A 27,419-nucleotide genomic window follows, 5' to 3' on the forward strand; every position below is an offset into this window, starting at 1 on the left:
CCCCGGCCGCCGGCGCCCCGCCGCGCTCCGCCGGCCCCCCGAGCCCCTCGGCGCCCCTCCGCCGAGCGCAGGCAGCTCCCGGCGCGGCCCCGCTCCGCCTCTGGCCCCGGTTTCCGGGAGGGGCCCGCGGCCCGGCCCTCGTCCGCGGCCACGGCCGGCCGCCGCCGCCGCCGCCATGGTGCCCCAGCAGCTGCGCCTCGGCGCCGCCGTGAGTGGGGCCGCGGAGGGAGGGAGGGAGGGAGGGAGGGACGCGGGGAGGGCCCGGGGTAGGGGCCCGCGGCGGGCAGGCCTCGGGCCGCACGGCGGCGGGGGCTGTGCCGTTGCGGGGCCCGCGGCCTGCCGGGTGGCTGTGGGAGGGGAAGGGAAGGGAAGGGAAGGGAAGGGAAGGGAAGGGAAGGGAAGGGAAGGGAAGGGAAGGGAAGGGAAGGGAAGGGAAGGGAAGGGAAGCTTTTAGGGCGTGAAAGTGGCTTTGGAAGTTGCCTACGACCAACCCAGGCCTTCCCTCAGTGTCATTTTTCACGGCGGAACCCCACAAACCTCTGAGTCCCACTGCCGTAGCCTGCTTGCTGTTATTTACCTTTTACTTTTTTTTTTTTTTAGTTTGAGTTTTAATAAAAACCTTTGCAAAGAGGCTGTACTTTGTGGCTTTTCTCTTTGTTAGGAGCGTTCGCCATGCAGTATGTGTAAACACATTTCATAATCGTTTTTTTGTGAAGCTAATTGAACGTCCTGTCAATTTTTTTTCCACCCGAGTGGAGGTTGCAAAGTCCCAGCAAAGCCTGGAAGATGACAGGAAGGTGCAGGAGCACTTAGCAGGGAGGCATTCGGATCCTTGTCTGTTGCGCTCAGTTTCCTGTCAGTTTCCAGCCTTCAGCTCCTTGCAGCTCTCTCCTGGATCCTGGACTCCCCCCTTTAGGCATTCCCAGAGCAGTTTGTGTGTGCCAAAACGAGCACTGGGCCTGCCTGGGGCTGGGCACGGACAGGAGCACAGCCCTGTGAGCTGGGCAGGCAGAGGGAAGGCTGAGTGATGCCTGTGACAGGAGCTGTGCGATGAGGGGCCACGACTTGGGAGTTTGTGTGTACGACTGTGTTGCCTTTTTTTTTTTTTTTTTTTTACATTTTCAGTTCAGCTGTAAATCAGGAGTCAACATGAACAGCTCTAGATGTGCCCATTTCACTAGTGTGCCTTTACCTCAGTGAAAAGGGTTAAAAGAGGGTTAAAGGGTTTGCACCCTTTTCTGGATGCCAGTGCCTCCTGCAAATGCAGTGCTGGGGAGTCCACAGTACCATGTGTTGACATCAACAGTTGACATTTCCTGTCTGCCATCAGACACGTGCAGTGTTAGTACATTTACTGTGTGTAAATTGCTAGTTTATAGGAGCTCTAATTTAGTTGGTGCTTTGCAATAAGTGAATCCAAGATGTTGGGATTACTTAACTGTCAGTGATTTAAGTGTATCCCAAAGTACACTTGTTTTAGTACTTGTTTTACTTTTGTGGTTTCAGTTTGTAGTGGTGTTTGGAAAAAAAAAAAAAAAAAGTCCAACATTGGTGCAGAAGATAAAATACTCAAATAAGTTATGTAATTTTCAGATTCACGCTTTGATAAAATGTTTGGTAGTTACTTATTTACTAAAGGCATACTTAGGTTTTGAAAAAAAAAATACGAAAGCAACCGTGATATGGGAGGGTTTATCAAGTAGTGAAAGTAGTTACTTTAAATTTTCTTGACAGTTTTGCATGACCATACTTACATATGCATCTTTTAAAATCTCTTAGTTTGGACACAAAGCTTTGTTATCTGCCTGTCTTTTACTACAGTTAAATATGAAATAAATTTTACGTATTCTGGATTGGGTTGTTTGCGGGGTAGGGGAGAAATCAGTCTTGAAATTTCATGTTAAGCAGGTGTCTGTTTACACTTTCCTTCAGAGAGACAGAAGTATTCATGAGATTCTTTGTTGGAGTCCATTTTTATGTCTTACCTAAAAGTCAGGTCATCTTGGTACCGTCCCAAGGCATGCAGGGCAGTCAGTAATTGCTCGGTCTGGGTCTCCACGAGTGCCTTCAGCGCTGCTGGAGCTGCTGATGCATGAACACAGCTTTGGTGCAGTACTTGTCTGTGCACACAAGGACTGGTATACACACCACAGGACTGCTGCCGTACTGTGCCTTCAGAGACGCATTGGTTTAAAAGTATTGGGACATCGGTCAGGGGTGGTTGGTTTTCTTCACCCTGAATTTATCTTTGAACTTTTTATGAGATCATTTGTTGTAACTTGGATGAGTGGTTTGATCTGGCTCATGTGTAGTTTTAGAACACTTTGCAGCTGGACAGCTAGAAGGAAGATATGAGATTATGAGTGAGAGAGAGGAGGTGGGATCGACTGAAGCCAGTGCTTCCACTGAGAGAACTGCATATGTAACTGTATGCTGAAAAATGGAGGTGACAGATTTGGGCTTTAGCTAGTGCTTGTTCATTTTGATGGCATTAAGATATGGGATTATTATTATTATTTAATAACATAATAAGTAATAATGGTCCAAAAATGTGTGGGAAAAATATTTAATTTCGTGGTATGAATGTTGTGCCGATTAAACTGTATGCTTTTGTAGGCATCTTATTTTGTATTTAGATAATCATTTCAATCAGCTTTCCAGATATTTATATAAGATCTAACAATCTCAAATGTTGTACCACAGCCCAAGAAAAATTTTTGCTCCTCCTTGTTTATTATTTTTAATGTAGGCACGTCATTTTTTGTCCTCCAGCCTTCTGAAAGAGTAGCTCTTGGGGAAAATACTCACCTTTTCTGTATAAGAGATTGTTTGAAAGACCAAAAGTGTTTTAGCATCTTTTTTATCTGCATCTGTTGAGATTAAGTATGGAAACACCTGTATATAAATTGTTTATATAGTGATTTTTGACAGGTTGACAGTGTCTGTGAGAAACCATAGTTTCTTTGTCCTATGTTATTTAGAAAATTTTCTGCTTTGTATGTTGCATATGATTTGGTTTAAACATATGTGAGAATTTGCACTTGATTGTGTGCTTAGTGTCTTTTATTTATTCATGATGCACAGTACTCATTTCTAGTTATGCCGTATCCGTATTATTCTAGCAGGTATATTGACTGCATTGTCATTTATTTATTTCCAGGCGCGTGGCCATGGCGGCTATGATTCTGATTTCAGTGATGAGGAGAATGGAGAGAAGTCTGTGCAAAAGACTAAAAGGTAATGTAGTACAGAATTAATACTTTACATTGTGTGTTGTGTACAAATGGTCTATTACTGTGTAGAAAATTATGCTGTGGTATGTAAAGTCTGGTGTTGAACTGATTTTTGAAAAATCAACCTCAGATTCCAGCATTTCCGCACACCAAGCTTGCCAAAGCATGTTGTCTCCCAGGGACAACTGATTAAAATCTGTTCTGCCATGTCCATCTGGTGTCTATGTGCCTCTCGGTTCTTGGAGCAGTGTGTTTCATTTTTCTGAGCACTAGCATGAACTGCTGGAGTTTGGCTGCTCCCTTCACTTCACTGTGATCCATCAGGAAACGTGAAACTGCTAGGAAAGCAAGGCAAGAGAGGCCAAGTAGCAGCAGGCTTTGTAGATATAAAACACCTGCTTGGAGGAAGTGAAGAACTGCTGCTACTTGTTTATTATTTTGCTTTTTTTCATTGGGATAGTTAATTTTCTTCATATGGTGCTGTGTTTTGGATTTAGTGCTTAGAAATTAGTGCTGAAAACACGTTTTAGTTGTTGCAGAGCAGTGCTTGCACACAGAGGCAAGGTCTTTTCTGCTTCTCATGCTGCCCTACCAGTGAGGAGGCTGGGGGTGCACCAGCAGCTGGAAAGGGACGCAGCCACGACGGCTTACCCCAGCTGACCAAAGGGTTGTCCCATACCATATGATGTCATGCTCAGCAATAAAAGTTGGGTGGAAGAAGGAAGAAGGGAGGATGTTTGGCGATATGACACGTGTCTTCCCAAGTAACCATTATGCCTGCTGGAGCTCTGCTTTCCTGGAAGTGGCTAAACATCTGCCTGCTGATGGGAAGCAGTGAACGAATTCCTTACTTTGCTTTGCTTGCATACTCACCTTTTGCTTCACTTACTAAGCTGTCTTTATCTCAACTCATGAGTTTTCTCACTTTTATCTTTCCTGTTCTCTCCCCCATCCCACTGGGCAGGAAGTGAGGAAGTGGCTGTGTGGTACTTAGCTGCCTACCAAGTTTAAACCACTACAGTCATTTAATTTATGAAGAGACCTGGGAATTGTATTGGTGAATTAATTGGTACTCAATCCTTGCAATGTAACGACATATCTCTTATTTGAGACCATTTTGCCAATTCTTCCATTGGTTTGCAGAAGTAGTGAACTTGAATTTTGTAGTCTGATCTTATTATATCATTAAGATTTTTATTTATTTATTTATTTTGCTTTGGCACCATAATCCTTGGACACTTTCTGCACCATACTAAACATTTTGCCTACATTATACATACATTTCTCATACCTTCTCCTGCCTCTTCCTTGCTTTGTTATTAGACTTTATTTAAGAAGGCTTTCTGGAAACTTTCCTAGGACTCTTGCATATTTTCCTTTGTAATGAAATTGAAGGAATGGTTTTCTAGTGTTTACATTCTGGGAAAAAGTCAGTGTTTTAATCATTGGAATAATAGAAGGCATTTATTTTATAAATATGGCTGTTCTCCAGTAAAACAGTGACTAGTTTTGTTCAGTTTTGATTTTCTTTAAAAGGCCATTACACATTACGCCATTCTGCTTCCTAGGTGGAACTAACCATCAGGAGCCTTTCAAAAATATCATTGCTACCCTTGTTCTGGCACACTGCTGCTGATTCCCAGTAGGGCTCTAATGTGGGTTCACTGCATATGTGTATATCTTTTTCTTACTCTATGATGATATTATTTTCACTTTAAGGACGATAGTAGTCTTAAGCTTTTTCTGTATTGCTGTTTTATGGAATCTCCTTATGGGAATTTTGTGCCTACAGATCCTTTTGAGCAAATGATATGCTTAGTTTCTAGAGTCCTGTATCCCATAGCTTGGAATATAAATTCCCTGGCCAGCTGGCTACAGGTTTCTGACTTCCTTTCTTTCTGCCAGCTGGTAATTATGGAAAAATCTTTTTTTCTTCACTTCTACTGAGGAATGAAACTAACTAAATATACCTTTTACTAAGCTGAAGTGTATCACTTTATATTTAACTTTTATTACTTTGTTAAATTTGAATGTATTTTTAGCTGGCCACTGACATGTATGGTTCACAAGACAGTACTTAAATAAGTTTTAAATTACCATGCTTGCACTAAGAGAGGCAGAACTGTTTAATGAGGTGTTGAGACATTAGCATGAAAGGATAGGATAGTGTTATTAACAGTCTCTCTTATTCAGTGAACATATTGTCCTTTCTTTTTCTACTGGGCTGTGAAGCCTAGATTTATAAAGGGCTTGAAATGTTGAGTTAAATAGACAGAAACCGTAGAAACTAGCATAGCAGGTTTTGTTACTTGAGTTAGTGCAAAGTTTGGATATGGAAATGCTATTGCTTATGGAAAGTTTTTGACTAACATTTCTCCCTTTTTTTCTCCCTTATCTGTAGCACAAAGGAAGAGAGCCTTCTGGTAAAGCCATTCCAAAAAGCAAAACAAGGCAATGTGGCTCACAGACAATTTGCAGCTGAAGAATGGGATAGGTATCTTTAATCTGATGCTCTTGTGAGGCTTTTTTCCTTAATGTAAAGGTAACTTTCACTCAAACATATTTGTTATTAACAGGGAAGAAGCAAGAAAAAGAAGATTTCACTTGATAGCGATGGATGCTGTATCCTTCTATTTAATTTTTCTTCAACTTTGACAGTGGGGCAGAGGTTATCTGTTTTGTTGAAATACTTGGATATCTTGGTTATTGCAGCAGTTGACAGTGCAGCATCAGACACTGAGTAGTTCTTCAAATTAGGTTCTTTTTGTAAACCATCTCATGCTTGTAAAGGAGACATATGTTAATCAGTTCCCCTGATGTTGTGGACAGTTGTTATTCACAGAGAAGCCCTTATTTTCTAGAATAACTGCAAAACTCATTGTGTAGAGACTCATACGTTTCTGCTAGCGTTTTTAAGTGGTGCCTATTTAAGACCTTTACTGTCCCGTAATTTTAACTCAGTGACTCAAATACTAACACAAGATTGTATGTTGTATTTAATGCATTTCATTGTGCCAGTTAAACCTGCTGTGTTTGCTTCACAAATGCCCATTCTGAACACAGTACTCGAGGTGCGGCCACACCAGAGCAGAGTACGGGGGAGCAATCACCTCCCTGGTCCTGCTGGCTGCCCCTCGACCCAGCCTGTCCAGGTCTCTCTGCAGGGCCTTCCTACCCTCTGTCAGAGAGATGCTTACCCCAACTTGTCATCTGCAAACTTACTGAGGATGCAAATATTTATATTATGTTTTAAACCAAAGCAGTAGTACTAAGAAGCTGTTCCGAATTACAGCTGAAGATTTAAACTAGCTTCTGTATATATGCTTATAGAGCATTTTTGGAGAAGAAAGACAATTTTATAAACTTCCGGCAGCTGGTTGAGGTTTTAAAGATGAATTTGCCTTGAAGTTCAGTATTTGGAAGGTAGCTTCTATAAGAGGTTATTAGGTAAAAGTTGCTAATTAATTCCTTTCTTTCTGGAAATTACCAAAAAATTTTTGAGAAAAAAAATCTTTCTGCTAAGTATATAAAACATTTTTATTATTATTTTTGTTTTAAACTAACAGTAAAATAATTTAAATACTGAAACAGAATCCTTAATTGCTTTATTCAGTATGAAAGACATAAAAAGTTTGTGAATGACTACATTTTATACTATGGTGGCAAAAAGGAGGATTTCCGACGTTCTGGGTAAGAACCGTTAGCAGTCTTTCCCCTGATGTCCTCAGAACCCCCTTGTTACACAAAGCTGTTAAACTGTATCTTCAGGGGAAGAGAGGGACGTGTGTGTGTATCAAGCTACTAATTATTTTGGTCACAAGTAGTAAGGATAGTCATTGCAAATATCTGGAGCACAAACTTGCCTTGTTTCATTTTCCATCATTTTTATAAAAGAACTTACCATGAGCTGAATTAATTCCTGGTTTGTTATGTAAAAGGAAAGATGACAGGTGAGCATTAATTGAAGGTGTGTTGAGAAATATCTGGCAGTACCTTCAAAGTATCAGTCTGGAACATTTTTCAAATCTTCAAAGTTGCTACCCATTGTCCAGAATAATGATATCCTTCTTTAGAGCTATCCATAACTGTCTTCAGAAAAAAGAATTTTCAGACAGAATTATGTCATCCACAGTTTCAGTGACCATTTAGTACTGTGGATTTTTCATTTGGGAAATGGTATACCAGGGAGTAATACATTTTTTAATGGTTTTATTCCATAGTAATTCCTTTATACAGTGAGGTAGAGATAAAAATGATGAATACTGATGTTTACCAAATTACTATGTGACTGACTTTTCATGTTAACGTTATATCGTACTAAAATAAAATTGCGTTCTTTTACAGAGCAAATGACAAGACGGATCTTGATGTTATAAGAGAAAACCATAGATTCCTGTGGAATGAAGATGATGAAGCAGATATGAATTGGTACCTGGAACTATTATATAAAACATAGTATTTTTAGATCACTTTGTACTAAATTTATGATATCCCCTATTTATTAAGAATTACTGTTCATACTTAGTGATCATTCTTTGATCTTTAATGCAGTTAGAAATGAAAGACCTTTAAGAGGTTTAGTAATATGACTTAGTGGCAAAATGAATTGGTGACAGAAAGAAGGAAAAAGTATTTGTGCATTCTCTGAGATGACTGTTCTGAAAATCCTGAAGGAACCCTTTCTTTAAAAAAAAAAACAAAACCAACAACAAAAAAAACACTTTAATTTGTGATTTTGTAGGTATATTTTAGATGCATTTTCCTGCTTTTGTGGAAATTGCCTCTTATCTCAAAGAGTGTATTTCTTTTGCATTTCTAGTTCTACAACTTGTGTTCTTCAGATGAAACAAAACATCTTTGTCTGGTTAATGTCATTAAAATATAAAATAAATAGTATTATGTTCTATATTTAATAAAAATAATACCTTTTTTTTTACAGGGAGAAGAGACTTGCAAAGAAGTATTATGATAAATTATTCAAAGAATACTGTATAGCAGATCTCAGTAGATATAAAGAGAATAAGGTACGTTTCATTATTGTAAATCATCTTGGTTTTAAAGTATGCCTTTTTTTTCTTACAACAGTGTATATGTTGTGAAACCAGATTGTTAGTACCCCTTCCCTAGAAAGAGAGTTGAGAGAAACTGTCAGGTTATTTAATAAGCAGCAGCAGTTTTGAATCCAAGCATTGTCACTGCCCCAAAAATGTGCTTCTGTGGGAATAGAAGCATTTCTCTCTGATAGGGTTTTATGAAGAGGTACATTGTGTGTAAGAAAGGCACAAAATGCAGAGAGGCTGGGGAGAGAAGGCTAGAGGGGTTTGTCTAGAGAGAAGCATTTGATGAAGCCTAAAAAAAAAGTTGGGAATGTTACTGTTAAAAAAAAAAAAAAAGTCTAAAGAGAGAGAGTTTTGTACTTGAAGGGTGGCTGAAACAATTTTGGATATGCTTGTTCTAAAGCAGTATCTGTCGCTGGTTCTTCTTTTCTGTTTATGGAAACAAGATTTGTATTTTTTTTGTAAATAAATAAAATTTCTTAAGAGAACCAAACAAATTCCAAGACCAGTTTTCCTTCTTAGCCAAAACAGTCTTTGTTGTTTCCAAGTTTTTGACTAACCTTTTAGTCAAAAAGAGTATGTGAATTTTGTATTGTAATTTTGCAAAGTGTTGCTGAACTCAAATGCCTATTAGTGTTGTTAGCACATAGTAACAACCCAGCCCTGCGAACAGTGTCTATATAAAGTTCTTTGAGACTATTTATAGTATTGAAAATTACACTCACTGGTAAATATTTGCAAGGACTGGGCTTAAACTCTAATATTAGGCAGAAAAGAGGACAGCCTTCTAAAGATGAGTAAACAGAAAAATACAAAATTAAAATATTTTATTTTCCTACAGTTTCATATCCCTCTATATCCTGTCCCCACCCCCGCCCCAACCTGAGTTTCCCTTGAGCATGCTTACAGATTTTGTTTCTTTTCTTACTGTGCCAAGTTTCCATATGCTTGCTATCTTTTGTGGGAAACTCTTTTGCCCCAGTTTCCTATTTTTGTGTGTGTGTTGTGTGAACAGTATTCCCTTGTCAGACTTCAAATGTGACTGTCCTAACTTTGAGGTCACTCTGAATTCCTGTTTATGCTAGTAAGTCATTACCTATATTTTTGGAACTGCCATTTCAGCGTAAGTGATACATCAGGTAATTTGTTCTCTTTATTAGGTTAGGCTTTCTGTCCTCAGATATGTTCTGACTATGCAAGAGTCCTTTCTCCAGTTCATTCTTGATTATTGATTTATCCATGCCCATGCTTGGTACAGAAGGATGCCAAAAGCAAGTTTTTTTTCTTGGAGTCAGAAATAGGCTGCTGATCAGTTCATGTTCACACCAACGGAATGCAGCCTGTGCTTTCAGATTTTTTCTGCCTTGATTCTTTTTCTGTTTTCCAGAAACTGGAGGCAGTTATCTTTAGCCCCTCGTGCCTTCTGTTTTGCAGTGCTGGTGCTATGAGAGGTGTAGGGTGGATGGCAAGCTTCTAAGCTGGTCAATCTTTTGTTTCATAGTTGATGATGCTTCTTTATATGCTGTTAGGTGGTGCTAAACTTGGCAATGAGTTTTTTTGCGTGTGTGTTTTTATCTATCTATCTATAAAAAGCTTTTATCAAAAAACATAGTTTGAGACTTGCCCATACATAGTCATCTGTCTTTTCACACGTATAATTGTTTTTCTACTAGACAAAATTTTCTAGCCAGCTAATTCTTCTACAGACCTACGCATAGAGATTGTAGTTAAGATCTCATTTAGAACATTTCTTCTGAGAAAATGAACTCAGTTTTCCTAAATAGTGGATAATGGTAAGTATCATTTTCGTGGGAAGCACCCTGCTGAGGTCTGAAAAATCAGCAGACCATCTTACCAAAGACAAGAAGCTCAAAAAGCAAACAATAAGAAGCCTCATATCTCCTGTGTACAGCTTCATTAAGTTGATATTCTTTGTTAAAGGAATTGCTGGGCCCAACAGCATGCAAGGGGCAAGGCTGCTGCAGCTCCCTGCACCCAGTTCCAACCAGTAATGAGGCTGAAAATGTATTCCTCGTAGGCACCCACACAGAGCACATGTACAGCCATATAAGTGTATAATAATTACAGTTATTATTATTATGTACATACAATGTACATACAGGATCATCCACACAGATTGCAGACATGAGCACAGAGCACTCACACAAAGACAGTACCAATGGCATCATCCTGCTCCTTACTTTTCTCTTACTCTGCACTTTTTCTTCCCCAAAGCTCTCAGAGTCCCTCTCTGCCTCTAGTTCAATCCCTAAACGTCCTGTAATAAATCCTGTGCAGTCCCAGAAAGCTTTTGCCCTGTGTGCCATGTTGTGTCTCACCCCTCCATCTGAAAGGTGATCCAGAGAGCTGTTCCTGATGGCTCATTATGATGGGTTTCACACCTGGACAATGGGGCTGATGGTTCTGCCTGGACAGCCCTGGCAGTTCATTCCTCTGGAGTTGGTACCTTGGGTTCCTAACCAATGTTGTCCTTCTGTACCCCTCTGGGGTTGGGGAGGTGCACCTTTGATGGCCTGCTGGCTCCTGTGACGGCCCTTGAAGCAGCAGGGGACAGGGTATTATTTGAGTTCTTTTTACTGCCACTGTCTCTCTGTACTTCTTTGGGGGGTGTAGATGAGCTTTTACCAAATTTAGTTAGCTTTTCTCAAATTAGTTCTTCCTAAAATTACACACCTGCAGTCAATAATAGAAGTTCATAACCAGTTTTTAGTAACCTAAACATGGAGAAAAAGAGAAAGACCAAAGCTTATGTTCAATGAGGAAGAAGTCCATTCCTCCTCATCTGCATCTTACCTCATTACCATGAAGGTGCACTGAATAAGGAAACATCTCTGGCAGAGTGACAACTGAACACCAAGGTTTTTTTTTAATGGTGCAACTCTCACAGTTTTGCTGCATCAACAACGAACTCTGCATTGCACACAGAGGGTTACATTATTTTTTTTCTTTGCATGTCATCATTTCCTTTGCTTTTAATTTTACTGAGCAATGCCAAGGTGGTCTTCTGATATGAGGCTGCTTGTAGACATTGGATAAGTGTGCTTTGACAACTTTTGCCTATGGTGTGTCTGCTACTCGTTACATTTCCCTAGATCAGAGTTACTTGAGGTCAAGGTTGTCTTTGTACCTCTGTGCATCTTGTCTGCAAGCTTTGAGGATGATAAATGACCATCTGTGTATTGTCAGATATTTTAGCTCTATTGTCAATTTTGCTGTGCAGTAAGGGAGAGCGTGAGAGTGCTCTGCATATAAGTTTTACTTTGTTAGGCATTAGACTAGAAATGTTCTGTTTTCTTAGCCTTTGTATTTTTCCAGAAGGATTCTTATTTGCTGTCTCTGCTTTGTTTTGTAGCTCAACAGATTGGAAATGTCTGTCATTTGCTAAAAAATGAAATCCATCTGACACCTGGTCATTAAACAGAATATTTTATTCTTTTGTTGTGTTTTTTTTTTCCCAGACCTTTTTCAGATTTCTAGGCCAACTTGTCTTTCACTTGGTAATGTTAATATGTTCACTTTTGTCAGTATAGAAGGTTTTTCTGTGAAAAGAAAAATATTTAAAATATCTGTGGCATTTTTCCACAGTTTTCTTTAAATTTATACCTTTTGTCTTTTCTGAAAGATGTCACTGTGGACATGTTAGTTGTTGCTGCAGCTAATAAGTATTATGAAAGCAGTCTGTATTCAATTGAGAATTTTACTCTTTATGGATATTAAAAGATCTTTCACATTTTTTTAAACATCATTTCTTCATAAGTTAGCCATTTGATAGTCCCATAAAAAACATTTTGGAGTTGCTCGACTGAGTCTTGGTCTACCTTGAAGGTAGAGAAATAGCTCATTTAGTATCTTGCTGAACTCATTTAACGAGGAAGGTGAGACAGAATAACTGCTTCTGCTTTCCTTCGTTTTGCAGGCTGACTATTGATGAACCTACCCTAATTTTTAATTTTTCTATGTAGTTTAATCTGTTCCTGGTATTTTGGTTTAGTTAGAGGACTTAAGTTGTTGCTTCATTTTTATTTTATTGGTTTCTTCTTAGCCTTTTTTGCTCTCCGTCATTTGCCATTAGTTGGTGGAATAGTGATGGGCAAAAATTGAATTGCAGATAAGGACAGGTTTCATCCAAGCAGTAAACTGGGCTTCTGGTTGGTGGTTCTGGCTGCCTATTTTCTTGTTATTGTGGTCTCTTTTTTTCTTGATACTGTTGCAGAAATACTCTGTGAAGGATATCAACTGATTTATATCATAACAGGTCATGTTAGGACTGGGAGAGAAAATGCAGAAAAGTACTGAAGTAGCAAAAGGGTGCATGGATAACTTGGTGGCTGGGGAAGTGGCAGAGGGACTATAAAAAAGCATTTCACTCATTATAGCCTGCAGCACACACATGCAAAATTGATGCCAAAATACTGTTGACATTTAATCTTAAACTTGCAATATTTTTCAGTTGTATTACAAGCTTTTCAGAATTGGAATACCCTTTAAAACAGGAATAAAAAAACACTGTAGATCAACTGTTGATTTCCATTACTGGTTCTGTATTTACAAATATGCTTTACATTCTGTTTTCATTTAACTCCTCAGCAGAGTTCTTGTTTGTGTTTTTTTTTTTTTCACTATTGATTAATTTTTTTTTGACTCAAGCATAAGTGGTTTAACTGGTACTTTAGACCACATTGCAGATGGACAAGCACCACCTGATCCAACCTCAGCTAATTATCTGATAGCAGAAACCTGATCTTCTGTGTGGTTTTTTGGTTTTTTTTTTTGTTTTGTTTGTTTGTTTTTACAAAAGCGAAACCAGTATATATGAAAACTTTGTTTATATTATAAAACAAATTCAAAAATTAGTGGATTGATTTCAAGAGTCAAATATTGATATTCAAATTTTTAGTTTTCTTAGACATCTCTACATAATATATTGACTTGAGAAAAATCAGTACAGACAAAACATTTGAGTACTGATGCTTTTCTACTCGATTTTTCAGCTTTGGTTATTAAGGTGCAAAGTATTTATGAGTCTGTAGCATGTTCTTAAGAGCCAGAACATTTGCTACTCCATTTTTTCCAATGTTCTTTGAATGACATATTATTTCTCATGAAAACTCCCTACTGATGCCCTTCAGATAAGGAATTATTATGGTTTATTTAAAAAAAAAAGGCAATAAAGACTACACGGATTAAAAGATACCTAGGCTCTGCGCAGTGTTTAAAATAAGAAAAAAAAAGAAAAAAAAAAACCTTTAAACCAATCCAATATATTACAGAATGCATGTCACTGCATCTTGGAAAATGCACGTTTGTGTGGGTTCAGTCTTTGGGTGCCTCAAGGGCAGCTTTGTATTCCAAAGGATGCTTTGGAACACAGGTGCCAGAGATGGGCTTTACAGCCATTTGTCCCCTACCTCTGTAATTTTGGAAACCTTGTCCCTCCTTCTCCCCTCATCGTGCCCACCCTCACCCCCCTAACTTTTAACATGAAGTTCAGCATTTTCTGTGCTTTGCTTACAGAGAAAGAATTTTATTTTATCTTCTTGTTATCACATGTTCATGAATTTTAAATGAAAATACAAAATAGCCCTTTTTGGAGAAGTTGTATACCACTGAGGTTTAAAATAAAATAGTTTTGAGGTTTTGAAAATAAAATAGTTTTTCCCAGGCTGTTCTCAGACCTTTCCGTCTTTGATCTTTTCACTAGACTACTTGGCATTTTGAGAGGATGAAGCAGATTCTACTGGAAAACAAAAACAATAGCTGGGTTATCTTCAGGTGAAGTTTCTAGGGAATGTAAAGGGAAATATAACTTAGCTGTTCCTTTTGTCATAGTATTTAGGGTGTGATAGGTGATCCATTGGTTTGTGGTCATATGCCTTTTCAGTATTCCAGTGGTCTTCTCAGTTTTTAGTGTGGACAAAATCACAATGAAGTATTTAATAAAGCCAGTCTGTCCCAATTTCCCATTTGTTCTTCTGCCTGCTATGAAACATTTTAAAAAGTTATTCGCTATCAAACACAGCATCTACTAGAATTTGAATTGCATGAGTAAGTTGGGATACTTCTGGTAAGCAGAAGGAGAGAGATACTTTTAATTAACAGATAAATTAAATTTTAGTAACCAGAATTTAATGAATGAAACGCAGGACATCAGTCACTGAAAATAGGCTTTATATTATTGAATACATTGACTGTTCAAAACTGATTTTGTTTCTTATCATAACAGTTTGGATTTAGATGGAGACACGAGAAAGAAGTAATTTCAGGAAAAGGTAATAATGCTCTCTTTCATTTTATATTGCATTTGACCTTGCCTTTTGCTTCTCTTGTTTCTTTTCAACATAATTTTTTTTTGACAGTATTTGACAATTTATGCTGATAAGTGTATCAGATGGTGATAGACAATAAATTGATGTAACTGTTTACTTCACTGTTTTATTCCACATAGCTCTAGTGTGCATGCTAATCTGCATAGATTATTTTTTTTTCTATAGAATCGTAAAGGTTGGACAAGACCTCCAAGATCATCTGGTCCAACCGTCCCCCTACCACCAATATTACCATATCCCAAAGTAACACGTCCAGCCTTTCCTTAAACACCCCCAGGGACAGTGACTCCATCACCTCCCTGGGCAACCCATTCCAATGCCTAACCACCCTAAGAAATTTCTCCCAATTTCCAACCTGACTGAACCTCCCCTGGTGCTACTTGAGGCCAGATAGGTCCTCCTATTGCTACTTATCTGCAAGGAGAAGCTGACCCCTAGGTCCCCACCACTTCCTTTCAGGTAGCTGTAGAGAGCAATAAGGTCTCCCCTGAGCCTCCTTTTCTCCAGCCTAAATTAAGAGAACATGTAATTTACTTTCACAAGGTCAAATTTGTAATGGACACCAACATAATGCATTTGGTAATGTAGAATGTCATGGATATATTTTTCAGCTGCTTCTCTCCAGTAGTTCTACATTAACTTAATAGTCTTTGATACCTTTAATTGAAGTCTCTGAATTCTTTTCTCAAAAGATATTTTTTTTAGCAGTTTTTCCAGTGTTGTTTTGGAACATGTTAACTTCGTAATTAAAGTACTACACACGACATCTGTTTCAGGCTAACCTGGTTTTGAAACCATCAGTGAGAATGGTTGTCATCTCTTCCTATTCTGTCTATAAATCGGTAACTTATTCTAGCTGATTCTGTACGTGGGTTGATAGCATTGTATTACTGGAACTTGCACAGTGGTCCTCATTTCATTGCCTAGGGGCATGGAGTTTTCAAGTAACTGAACAAGCAAGTAAATTATGTGAACGTATTGCTGTTCCTGGGGGTAGAATGCTCGTACACCTATGCAGTTTTCAGGAGTCATGCATGCACATGCAAGATAATTGAGTGGAGTGATACTGTTGATCAGAAAAGATCTGTAAACAGTTCTATTTATTATTATGCGTTACAAGAAGTTAGAAATACAATGCTGTTGTGTTTTTTGTTGTGTTTTTTTTTTACATCATGTTTCTAAAGGTAGTTGTAGTCATACGTTGCTTTCAGCACTACAGATTATGTTAACAGGTACCTAAATTTGATACAGTTGTATGTCTTATTGAATGAACACTTTTAAAAGATGACAAAAGTTAAATGAGAAATTCATAATTTATGAATTATTGTGACTTCATGAGGGAGAAAAGAATTTAAAGATGCATTGTGCTTTTAATACCTGATACACTATATTTTAAAATGCAGGAGAAAGTGCAGAATTACATGTTTTAAGCTTTCTAATGAAAAGTATAAAGCTTGTAGAACAATTGGAACGTAAGAATTGAGAAATGGTATCTCTCACCACTGAGGGGCGCAAGAATCCACTGTTACCTAGCGTATGAGATGCTCTGGCAAAGTGTAGTTTGAAGTGGTTATTTAAGAAAGACATGACTAATGTCTTTCTTTTGCTATTTTCTAATATAAGTCAGTAATATAAATTACTTTAATTAAAGTGTAATAAAGCATTAATACCTACCTTAACCTGGTCAGCTATGTATGAATGAATTATGATTCATATTTTAAAAAGGAGAGTATGTGCTTAATTTAGCTGTGACAGTAATAGTGGTGCTGAGAACCGCCGCTGGTGGATTGAGTTATGGTTTGGGGTATGTTAAGAAGGGAACATAGAGATGGGTTATTCACATTTGGTTGCTTTGTTTTACATGCCTTTCTTTGTAAGGTCATGGGGAAGGAGAGTTAGGGTGAGTGAAAGGGGGTTGTAACGATCTCTTACTTCTTTGAAAAAAATACTTGTAATGCTTTTATGACATTCTACAGTGATAAATACTATTGAAAAAAACTTCACGAACAGTAGAATTATATATTCAAGTCAGGGCTTGAGCATGTGTTTTAGGCATTGCAGTGTGAAAGAAGAGGTTGAGAAAAGCCTGGCCATTTGTATACATATATGGTATGGAGTAAGGATCTTCTAGGAAAAAACAAAACAAAACAAAAACAAAAACCACCATCATTTAAAATATTTAGATCGTCATAAATATATGTATATGTATAAAGTCACAGAATTATGGTGACCTACACAGTAAAGTCCTGGCTTACCTAGCAGTTCATTCCTTGCCTTAGCAATCTGAAGATACTGATTTTTTTCAGAGGACAAGGGGAAAAAACAAACAAACAAACAAAAATAAAACAGAATTTGATTAAGTTCCCAAAACTCTTAAATAGTATAAATTTTTCCTTGTTGATTTTCATTTTTTTAATAATTGGTATAAATGATTCCTGATGATACAGGTTCCTGATAACCACACCTTTCATGGGGTTAAACATTTTGAAAATATATTAATTCAAAATTTTTTATAATGGCAGAATATAATTGCAGAACTTAAGTATCTGAGAACACTTCCAATCCATTAGTTAGCAGCTTAAACAGAATGTTCTGAGGTTAATCGTTCACAAACAGTCCTGCTTGTGAGCCTATTAATATAGATCCTTACCACCAGCTCTGCATACAAATTAGTCCTCTGCAAAGTGAATATGTGTGTCTTTATTACTGCAGTATTGGGAACCCAGTGGTGTAAACAACATTGATTACATGTATGTTGTTTTAAAATTAGTGTTGTACTTAATATAATAAACCCAAGGAAACATTTAAAGCTGCTGCATGCTTTTTCACAGAATTAAATTTATTTTTTTAAGTATTGTTTTCCTTAAAGGAAAGTGTTTATGGAAAGTCACTAAAACGCAAATTGTATGTCTAGTATATCAAGTAAATTTGTAAGGTAATAAGAATATGGACATCTTAATTTTGTTTATTCATTGTACATTGGATAGATTATGTCATTAAGGATGTATGGCTGAATTGCACCTGCTGATCCATCATGCTCTGATAAGCAAGTTATCATTTAGGGCATAGTATATATCCTAGTTCAGGATTAGGCTTCCCCCCCCCCCCCCCCCAAGATCTTCCTTCCTCTATGCAATGTAAAAGGAAGTTTAAGTTGGTTTAAGTTGTTCTTTCTTTGCAAATATGCAATATGAGACAAGTATGATTGTTTTGTCATTATTAGTCATTGTTTCCTTAATCTAGGTTTTATTTTTAGTTTTGGGCTTTTTTTCTTTGAAAGAAAACAAAAGCAAAAACTGAGCAAAACTGGAAATAACAACCCCATGCCTATGCATGTTAATCACTGAACCATGGTTTGCTATTTCTGATGTCTTTAAAGGTCAGTTTTCTTGTGGAAATAAGCACTGTGATGAGGAAGAAGGCCTGAAGAGCTGGGAGGTGAATTTTGGTTATGTTGAACACGGTGAAAAGAGGAATGCACTTGTGAAATTGAGTAAGTCAATCCTTCAAGGATATATAAACCTAAAAGAAAATGAGTATCCTGCTCTTGAAAAGCTATAGAGTGAGACCTAATGATAATGATACTAGTTCATGAAAAGTGGAAAATAAGCTGTAGAATAGGAGATAATTTTGTTTGATTAATTAAAGGTAGTAATGGTCTTGATTTGTTGAGAATGGCTACTATTGTTATGTATGACAAAGCTGTTACAGGTTGAGCACTTCATCCTGTATAATTCATGATGTCATAAAATTAGAATAACTTATAAGCTATTTTCTATACAGGCATGTCTGGGTTTATTGGACAATACTGACTTGCAAGGAAAGTTCATAATTTTCATTGCTTAATTATGTGGCTTAGGAGTCTTTAGGGCTTCGGAACAGTCAAGTTTTTGCACACCTTCAGCTCAACTGAGGTTATTTTTACATCTTTTGTTTTATTCCAAAAAGTCTAGCTTTAATTAACTTGCTTCCTTTTCTATTCTTGTCTCTTGAGTGGGGTTTTCTTATTCAGTACATTTTGCTATATTCAGCAGATAATTAAACTTAGAACAATTGACACAGTTTTTCTATGTAAAAGAAGCTAATAGTGTTTTTTGTTTTGTGCACAAAACACTCCAGGTGGCAACACTTGGTCTCTGGTGAAGATGTAAGAGACTTGTGGATCTTCAATATAACTGTAGAACAATTTGATCTGTTTATTAATAAGTTTTTATTAGTTGTGCTTATCGAATACATGGCTATGGTGTTCTCATTCTCTCTTTTTCAGGACTATGTCCAGAATGTTCCTACAAACTAAACTTTCATCACCGGTAATTAAATATTTTGAAAATATGGGGGCTGAATTATTGATATGTTGCTAGTATGAATAACAGCATATAAGGATAAAAGTTCAACTAGACAATTAGAAACTTAATTGACACTGAAGTAGATTCTGTTCTGGAGTTCTTATAAAGTCATTGGCTTCACATTGTTGAGACTTACGTACTTTTGTGCTAATGAAAGTACAAAACTTCCCAAACTAGAAGAATCTTCCTTCCCCCAAAGTTTCCTTTTCTTAGTTTCAGCCCAATAGTTATTTTTCTCTTCAGAAAGTTTATGAAAAATACCATCCTTTTATTTTATCTTTTCCCATGTTTAAGATTTGGAAAGCTTTTCCTCTATTAAAAAATAGGATTATTACGTGTGAGTCAAACTGTGCTTTGAAATTCTGAATTTAAGTATTTGCTCGTCTTTGAGAATCACTCCTAATAGCAGAGAAAACTAAAATACTCTATTTGGAACCTACAAAATATGTGCATTAACACTTGATTTGTTTTTGATTATCGTCTGTAATCTTTTTGAATTGCACAGCTTTTCCAATTTTATGGTCTTCTGGATCTTGAAGTGGTCTCAGTTGTACAGCTTAATCGCTAAAGTGTCTAAAAAGCATGTGAAAGGAAAACCTTTGAGCTAGGAAAATACTGTTTCTGTTTTAAAGTAACAAAAATGAAAGGTGTGTCTAGATGGATTTATACATAAAAGGTAGTTTATTTTAAAAGATAATTCATACTCAATTTCATTAAAGTGCTGTGTAGGCACATATTAAGAATGACAATTAACTAACAGATTTGTTTGATTTGTCTTGTTTCTTTTTGGAACTAAAATTGTAAAACCACATGGATTCAAAAAAAACACGGTCAAGCATATTTTCCCTTAGTTGGCTTTAGAGTAGTACATACTTAGAAATAATTTTCCTGACTGTTCTAGATTAAGAAGCAGGAAATAAATCGTTATATTCATACAGTAAGCCTACATAAGTCACATGGAAAATAAAATACATGGGTTGTCGGTCTGCAGCAGTTTCTTAGGCTTAAGATTCTTCTGCGTCAGCTGATTTTTTTTGTTGTTTTGTTTAACTAATGATAAGCTTCAGAAAAAAATGGCAACTGTTTGAGTGAATTAAATACCTAAGATTTACTCTTGCTTGAAGGGTATATATATATACCAAAGAAGATGTACCTTTTTTTTTTTTTTTTTTTAAAAGGAGGAAAGAAATCAAAGCAAGCAAGAAAAGAGGCACAGCTGTACTGAGCTCTAAAGAACCAAAAGTTAAGAAGACAAAATTATCTCGTTCAACAAAAAAGAAGTCAAAAAAAAAGGCCCATAAAGGTACATTTAAATTTTAAACCTTCGATATTATTAAAAAAAAAAAAAGAGGAATGTTAATTTTACCATACCTATATAGGTATGTATATAGATATGCAAAATATGTAGATATGCAGTTGTTTCTAGACTGTAACATAGGTAGTCAAAAAAATAAATTTTTTAGGTTAAAGAGAAAGGTTTATTTGAAAAAAAAAAGATTCATTTCTTACATTATATAGAGAGGAAGAACCTTTTGAAAAATGTTTATTGCCACAAAAATTTGTTCAAGAATTGGATATTATATTAGATTGTACGTTGTCCAAAAATCAGATATTGCATACCAGAGGGGGTTCTGAAGTACCTAATTCCTTGGGGAGTTGAAAGCATTTTGGAAATGTAAGATAACCTTTTTACACCACAGATCTTGGGATAACTTATTTGAGCTCAAACTGATGATCTTTGAACTTATGAAAAGAAATGCTTTGCTTCAGTGTTTGCTTTCTTTTTTTGAATGTAATTGAGTATGTATGCATGAGCACATGTTTATGTGTAATTTGTTGTAACAAGTATCCTTTGTAAACATTTTAAGATAACAGATAAAACCAAGATAAGCTTACTATTTTTTAAATTGTATTTGTGTTTCTTTCTAGATGAGGTTTCTTCAGAAGATTCAGATAATTCTGATAAAGGTAGAGTATTTCAATATCTTCTGCATCTTTATGTTTCTATAATAAGTTGTATTATTTCATATACATTTGTCATTGGTATTAGTTGTATTCACTGGCAGTTCTAATATTTGATAAGATGGTAAGAAGGCTATGTTGAAAACAAGCAGAGATAGTAAGGTTCAACATAATTACTTACAATTATTGGAGAAAATATAACAAATTTTAGGAAGAAAATCTTTAAGGAAAGAAGAAAAGTGTGGTTGGATACACAATGAAAATAGTCCAAAAAATAAAGGGGTAGATTGTTCCAGAAAAAAGCAGATGGTGCAACAATATCCCAATTATTGTTAATAATTGCACGGGTCTAGGTACGTAAATATGTGCCGTGTAAATAAAGTACTTTTCTAATACAGTGAGTACTACAATTCCTTTCATTGAACAATAGAAATATGTACTGAATACACAAAATTAATAGGAGAGCAGTGGGAGAAGACACCATGCCAAATAAATTCTAGGCTTTAACCAAAGTCTTCCAGCTATCACCATTAGTACCTCAGAGATCCATTGCAGATGGATGTGCTCAGAGTCTCAGTGACTCCTTAGGCAGTGGTTATCTTTGTATCTCAGTAATTCTAGTACCCAATTTCTTTGCTGGTGAAATAAGCCCCATCTTCTGGTCATACTAATTCATGCCGCAGAGTCTCAAGAAAGGACTGAATGTTTCTGTTTATTGCTGTGCTGTGCAATATACTTTGAGGAATGTCCTAGATAAGGAAGGATACAGGATAGAGATACAGGAAGACCCAAAGCAGTTTTCTGAAAACTCGGATCTTGCCCAAAGTCTCTGTGGAAATCTTTATTGAAAGATTTAGAATGGTGGTGGGTTTTTTTGGTTTTGTTTTGTTTTGTTTTTTTTTTGTTTGTTTTTTGTAAGTCTGTAAGTCAAGTCCCTGATAATGAGACTTTCTTGTTTTTCACTCCTTCTGTATACTTATGTGGAACAGTTATGTAATCTATATTTTCTGGCAATTTCACTGATACATTACCATTGATGTGTCATTCAAGTAGTAAAGTAATTCATTCATTTAATATCACAAATTATATTGTAATACAACTGTATTGTAATACAGTGGTTGTTATTATAAAACTTTCATTTTACAAAGTACTATACTGCTGTTTTATCAAGATCAGTGTTCTGACATGATTTTTACTATGTTTGGCCAAAATATCAATTACTGATACCTGAGTCTTCTTGGTGCTGTATTGAATAAGACTAGAAAATGTTTTAATTTTTACTTCATTCAAAGTAAAGCGTTTTTTTATTCTCGGGGTTAAAATGAAAAGTTTCCCCTACCTACTTACTCTTATTATAAATAAGTAAATAAATAAATTCATTCAAAACTTATTACTTAAGCACTCTAAATTTTTTAACAGATTCAGATAACAGTGATGTGCAAGACGGTCCTTCAGATGCTGATTTTTGGAAAGGTCCTCTGCAAGAAACAGATGAAAAATCACGGTTAGTTCATCACAGTTAACTTTTATCTGGTATTGTGACCATCTAGAACTGCAAAGGCAGAGACTGAGTGTTTTAATGACTCTGACATTTAAAGTTATGTCAAATCTCCTTCTATGTAGTGAATCTAGGAATGTTTTTTTATATAAGAGGACACACACACAGCACTGGAGGAGAAACCTTTGTCAAGCTGCTACATTACCACTGCTGTATTATCTGCTACTGTCCTGTTAACTATTTTAGAAGTAAATCTTGACAGTCAAATCACTGCTGTTGTACAGAAGAGGAAATGCGAAGGGTATGGGAATGTATTGAATAAGTCAAAGTGATCTATACTGGGTACATAATTCAGACATATTCTAACCAGAAATCTGCTAAATGTTTTTCATACAAAGTTTATCTCCTAGATACAGATCAAAAGCAGAACTTTCTTTGACATATTTTTATTTTTCTGCAGGGAAGAAGAGTTTGATGAATACTTTCAAGACTTGTTTCTCTGAGACTTGAAATTGATGTAGGTTGATTTTCTTCATGAATTGTCTAGATGAGTATCTGGAAATTGATTCACAATTAGAGACCATAAACCTCTTTCTGACAACGTACCTTTCCCACGGTCACTCCATATGAACCATCTGACTGGATTATCTTTGCAGAAGGCTTCAGGGCTAAAAGCTTTCTTTTTCTTGTGGTAAGCTGAATATTCTTGAAATATGAGAAATATTTTTTCAGTTCATAGCAAAAGATTTATGACACCCTATCGTAAAAATCGGAAGAAGGTAAACAAGCAAGAAAATAGTTTATTGACAGTATACCACAGAAGTAGGCTGTTCTTTTTTTTATCCCAAAATTCAGTTGCCAGATTTTTGTAAAGGGCATTTTAGAAGATTCTGTTACTGGTTTAAAAACATACACTTTATTGTATCCGTGTTTGTAATTTATTAAACAAGAGTTAATAGCCTTGAAGTTATCAGTCATGTAGACTTCAATATTCAGGTATTAGCCTGTGTAAGTATTTTTAAATGCCATTAGAGAAGTTCATTTTTGTCAACAGTGTATTTTACTTGAATTTAAGTAAATCATATCTGAAATGTCTCCCCTGCTCTTTAAAAAGTTTTCATTGTGACCTTGTTTTAAATTTTATTTATAATATAATGTGACTAGTAATTCCACTCCTTACTAAAAATCTGAATGGCTGTTGGAATCTTTGATTTAATAAAGTGTGTGGCTTGCCACTGAAGAGGTACACGTAGCTTGTATGTTATCTGTGGTTTCTGATCTCCTTAGCATTGATAGAATGTTAATCCTTCTTTAAAGTGTAATCCTGAATATACAAGTAAAGAATGTGTAGTGCTTGAGAAACCTACTGGATTCATCTCTGTTTTCAAATTGAAACACAACTTTAAGCATTCTTTATTGCATATTTCCAAAGAAACAGTCTGCACATGAATAGTTACGGTGGCCATTTTCTTTGTTGGATGAAAATTACTTTAGATAAAAAGGACAAACCCTTTTGAATTAAGTGTTCATGTAATACAAGCTGAGGAATGTTAATGTTATAGAAAATATATTTTTATAGTGCTTTCCACTGTAGATCTATTTGTAGAAAGTATTTATGGTAAGTATTTTATGTGGAAAATGTGACAGAGATGGTTGCAGTGTATTTATGAACATATTACATGCACTCATAATGAGTAGACAACTATTTACAAGTATTTCTTAACATAATTACATTTTAGACAGTTTTTACTTACATAATAGATGACAGTACAAGGACGTATTTAGTGTGTCCTTGAATAACAAATAAAAGTAGCCTTGCATGAAGGCTTCTTTAGGTAAGAAGGTGGATTTAAAGGTTAATTCTCTGTCATCGTGCAAGCTTGGTTGAGAGCCAAATCCAATCTGCAGCAATCTGCTTACATGTATGCAACTTGCCCAAACGGGCTTTTGTAGAATGTGTTGCTCTATTTGTTGCTGCAAGTATTGCATATTAGGTGTGTGTTCTGGATAGCTAACTCTGTTTTGAGGCCTCAAAATATGTTTATAAAATGTTACAGCATATATATTAAATACATCATTTAATACAGTTTGAATAAAATTATATGATGAAACAACCTTGGAGTAGCTTTCTTTTGTATCTACATTTAATACAGAATAATACACAATATCCAGTTTTATATCATAACTACATTTGCATAAAATATTTGGCCCATTTATAGAGATGTAATAAGTGGGAAACTTTTAATTTTGAGTGATAGTTGCACACAGTATCTATCTTTGTACAGCATCTTACAGAGGTATATAAACAGGCAAATCTTTCCGTCACTCTCCCTTCTCTTGATGTTGAGGGCCCTTCAGAGAAAAAAAAAAAAAAAAGTGTATGGTTCTGCTTTGTTTAAAGGGGGCAGGATTGAGTCTGTATGCCAAACTCGTTTCTTGCAGGAATTGTCTTTGATATCCAGATCCTCTTAGGATTGGAACTGGTTCCAGTGAATATTCAGATCTGTGCACAATACAGTAGCCGTTTTCCTTTCTTTATCTGCAGGAGGACCTGACTTCATGAGACCTGAGTAGAAAGCATTGAGTGGTCTCTGTCGTGCTTCAAGGACAGAAGGTTTTTGTAGGGAGATATTTTTTTACGAAGAGATGATTTGTATGCAGTCTGTCTTGGTTGTGGAAAGGCAGATAATGTGAATTCTGATGTGTTCTACTTCTGCTGTCATCTTGCTCCCAAGATTAAACTGGTGCCAGTTCATTGGTTTTCAAATACTAGAAAATTCTGTTCATTTACCGTATTTTAAAAAAGGTACATTGGGAGTACGAGCTTTTTAAAATGCATTTGAATGTAGAAACTTCTATAGATATAGTGGTATAGGTATCTTGGTAAATTCTCACTTATATGTTTCTGGTGTGCCTTTTTAGATTTTTAAAATAAAAGGTGTTAAGTTTAGGAACTATGGGCAGAGCCATTTGCACATGGGCAAAGAAGCGGCTTCTCCAAGCTATAACTATAATTTGCAGATTTATCCATGGTAGTTTTGAAAAAAGACTGTACCATGGCCCTGCTGTTTATAGATATGAGCCAGAGAATTGTGTTTAGCTCTCCTAAAGTGAAGGAAATGCTTGCACTAGAACTGTATTTAGTACTGAGTATGATGCAAAAGGACACAATGCCAGATTAAGGAAATACACATAATATAAAAATCTAAATATACATGTTAGGAAAATCACAATTTTTTGATTAAATTGTACATGTTAGGTTTCATTCAGCAATTTCATATAAGATCTATCAAAATTATTTATATTTTTTCTGGACAGTGTGCAGAAGTTACATATTTTAATAAAAATACTGTATATAAATTGTGTCATGAAAAAGTATTTAGAGTGCACAGTAACTTATTTTGCACCATTATTTTTTCTTTTGTCTTTTGATTTTTCAGTTTTTAATTGTAACTGTTTCTTCTACTCCAGTGAAAATTATATCCAACAAATGACAAGTGTTTAAGAGGAATGTTAAGAGATTGATCTATACTATTCTATGCGAAGCAGAAATCCACTGGGGCTCATTGAAGTTCTTTCTCGATATCTTTTCTGTAGCAGAAACAGTGTCTTTGAGACAAATTACAAAATTATACAGGTTTTGGATTTTCCATCCTCTCCACTTCCACCACCACCTCCAGCTGCATTTTCAGCTAAAAAAAAAAAAGGGAAAGTGAATATTTTCTGTTACTTTCAGTTGCTCTCATTTCTTGTTTAAAAAGTGTTGCTTTTGTTATAAGGATATTATGTGTGTTTGACCTTCTGAAAGTTGAAAGTGTTTTTGCTACTTGTCTGGGAAAATGGAATATGCAACAACAATACACACTATACATACATGTAAGTATATGAAGTACCAGTTGATACCACATTTCTCAAAGGACCAAACACACTGAACCACTCTTCCTGGAAAGTTTCAGTAGCTTATATAACTCTCTCCCACACATACAAAACTGAAGTATGCAAGCCATGCAAAAGAAACTCTTGGATCAATATCATCTTTGAAATTATTTTTGAATGAGATGATACAAAATGTAATTTGACCTAATTGTATGAACTTTGATCCAACCCTGCATGAATCCCTTGGTTATAACCAGTTAAGAGAGAGACTGCTTAAATATTTCTTATCCATAGCAACTGGTTCTGTTAATATCACACTCAAATGATTCCACAGATGTTTATTGGTCACAGTTAAGATTCTTTCAATGTAATAAATTGTGTTTCCAGATTCATTTAAGGTAAGATACCAATATTAGAATTAAAACTTACATTTGAAAGCTGTGGATCACCATGTTACTAGGTCATTTTCGACCCTTTCCACCTGCATTGAAACATGTCACATAATCAGTGTCCTACCCTCTGTAATTTGTGGATATAATCAACACTATGTTACTAAATATGTATTTTATTTTCTTAGTTAAATACTGTATACTGTTTTAGTTTCTGTTCTGAACTTTCCACTGTAGTGGTTCAGCAAGTATGTTTATTTTGTTTACTGAATGGCTCAGAATAGCCAGGTCAGTGTGATCTAGAGAAATGACCGTGGTTCAGCATGCATCATGTTATTGTTTGTATGAACTGACTTAACAAACGCATATATTTACATGGCCTTGATTTGATAGTGTCAGATCTGTTCTTCACAAATGTGCATGGCCTCATTCCAATGCACATTTTAAAAGAGACAAAATAATTCACTTTTTTTTTTTTATATACTAACTATGATATGCAAAGAAGACCAGATCCTTGGCTCCTGTAAATCAGTCTGTCCATGCCAGCCTGTGTAAAGTTCCCTGTGGGAAAACACTTATTTCCCTAAGTCAGTGATTTAAGTGACTCCAAAATGCCAATGATGTGAGATGGTCCTGCCTTCAAGTGGGAATATCAGTACATGGTTCTTCCTAAAGTCCTAAATTCCTAAAGTATTATTTTATTTTTAGCTA

At 36.1% G+C, this 27,419-nt stretch overlaps 2 protein-coding genes across 4 annotated transcripts in view; one reads left to right on the forward strand and one right to left on the reverse strand.

The window, feature by feature from the left end:
• The first annotated feature begins 37 nt into the window (after positions 1-37).
• On the forward strand, positions 38-26,150 carry LOC308197701 (protein FRA10AC1 homolog). 3 transcript variants are annotated; one of them, XM_080598657.1, is made up of 15 exons: positions 38-208; positions 3,161-3,237; positions 5,635-5,727; positions 5,810-5,855; positions 6,847-6,923; positions 7,578-7,661; positions 8,173-8,257; positions 14,535-14,580; positions 18,017-18,130; positions 18,905-18,947; positions 20,162-20,286; positions 20,913-20,951; positions 22,365-22,449; positions 22,904-22,960; positions 24,989-26,150. In XM_080598657.1, the coding sequence occupies exons 1-14, from the start codon at positions 176-178 to the stop codon at positions 22,944-22,946; spliced, it is 990 nt and encodes a 329-aa protein (XP_080454783.1). In that variant the 5' UTR covers positions 38-175; the 3' UTR covers positions 22,947-22,960; positions 24,989-26,150. The 3 variants fall into 3 exon arrangements, with proteins under 3 accessions (XP_080454783.1, XP_080454782.1, XP_080454781.1); XM_080598656.1 differs by lacking the exon at positions 24,989-26,150 and having other exon boundaries at positions 22,904-24,555; XM_080598655.1 differs by lacking the exons at positions 38-208; positions 24,989-26,150 and adding an exon at positions 404-1,341 and having other exon boundaries at positions 22,904-24,555.
• PDE6C (phosphodiesterase 6C) overlaps positions 22,978-27,419 on the reverse strand; it is a 34,104-nt gene continuing 29,662 nt past the window's right edge. Inside the window, exon 22 of the mRNA XM_080598643.1 lies at positions 22,978-26,135. Within this exon, the coding sequence (XP_080454769.1) occupies positions 26,065-26,135 (71 nt within the window). The 3' untranslated portion in view covers positions 22,978-26,064. The remainder of the gene's footprint in view (positions 26,136-27,419) is intronic.

The sequence above is a fragment of the Anser brachyrhynchus genome (genome assembly GCF_964034855.1).
Source record: "Anser brachyrhynchus genome assembly, chromosome: 6".
NCBI lineage: Eukaryota > Metazoa > Chordata > Aves > Anseriformes > Anatidae > Anser > Anser brachyrhynchus.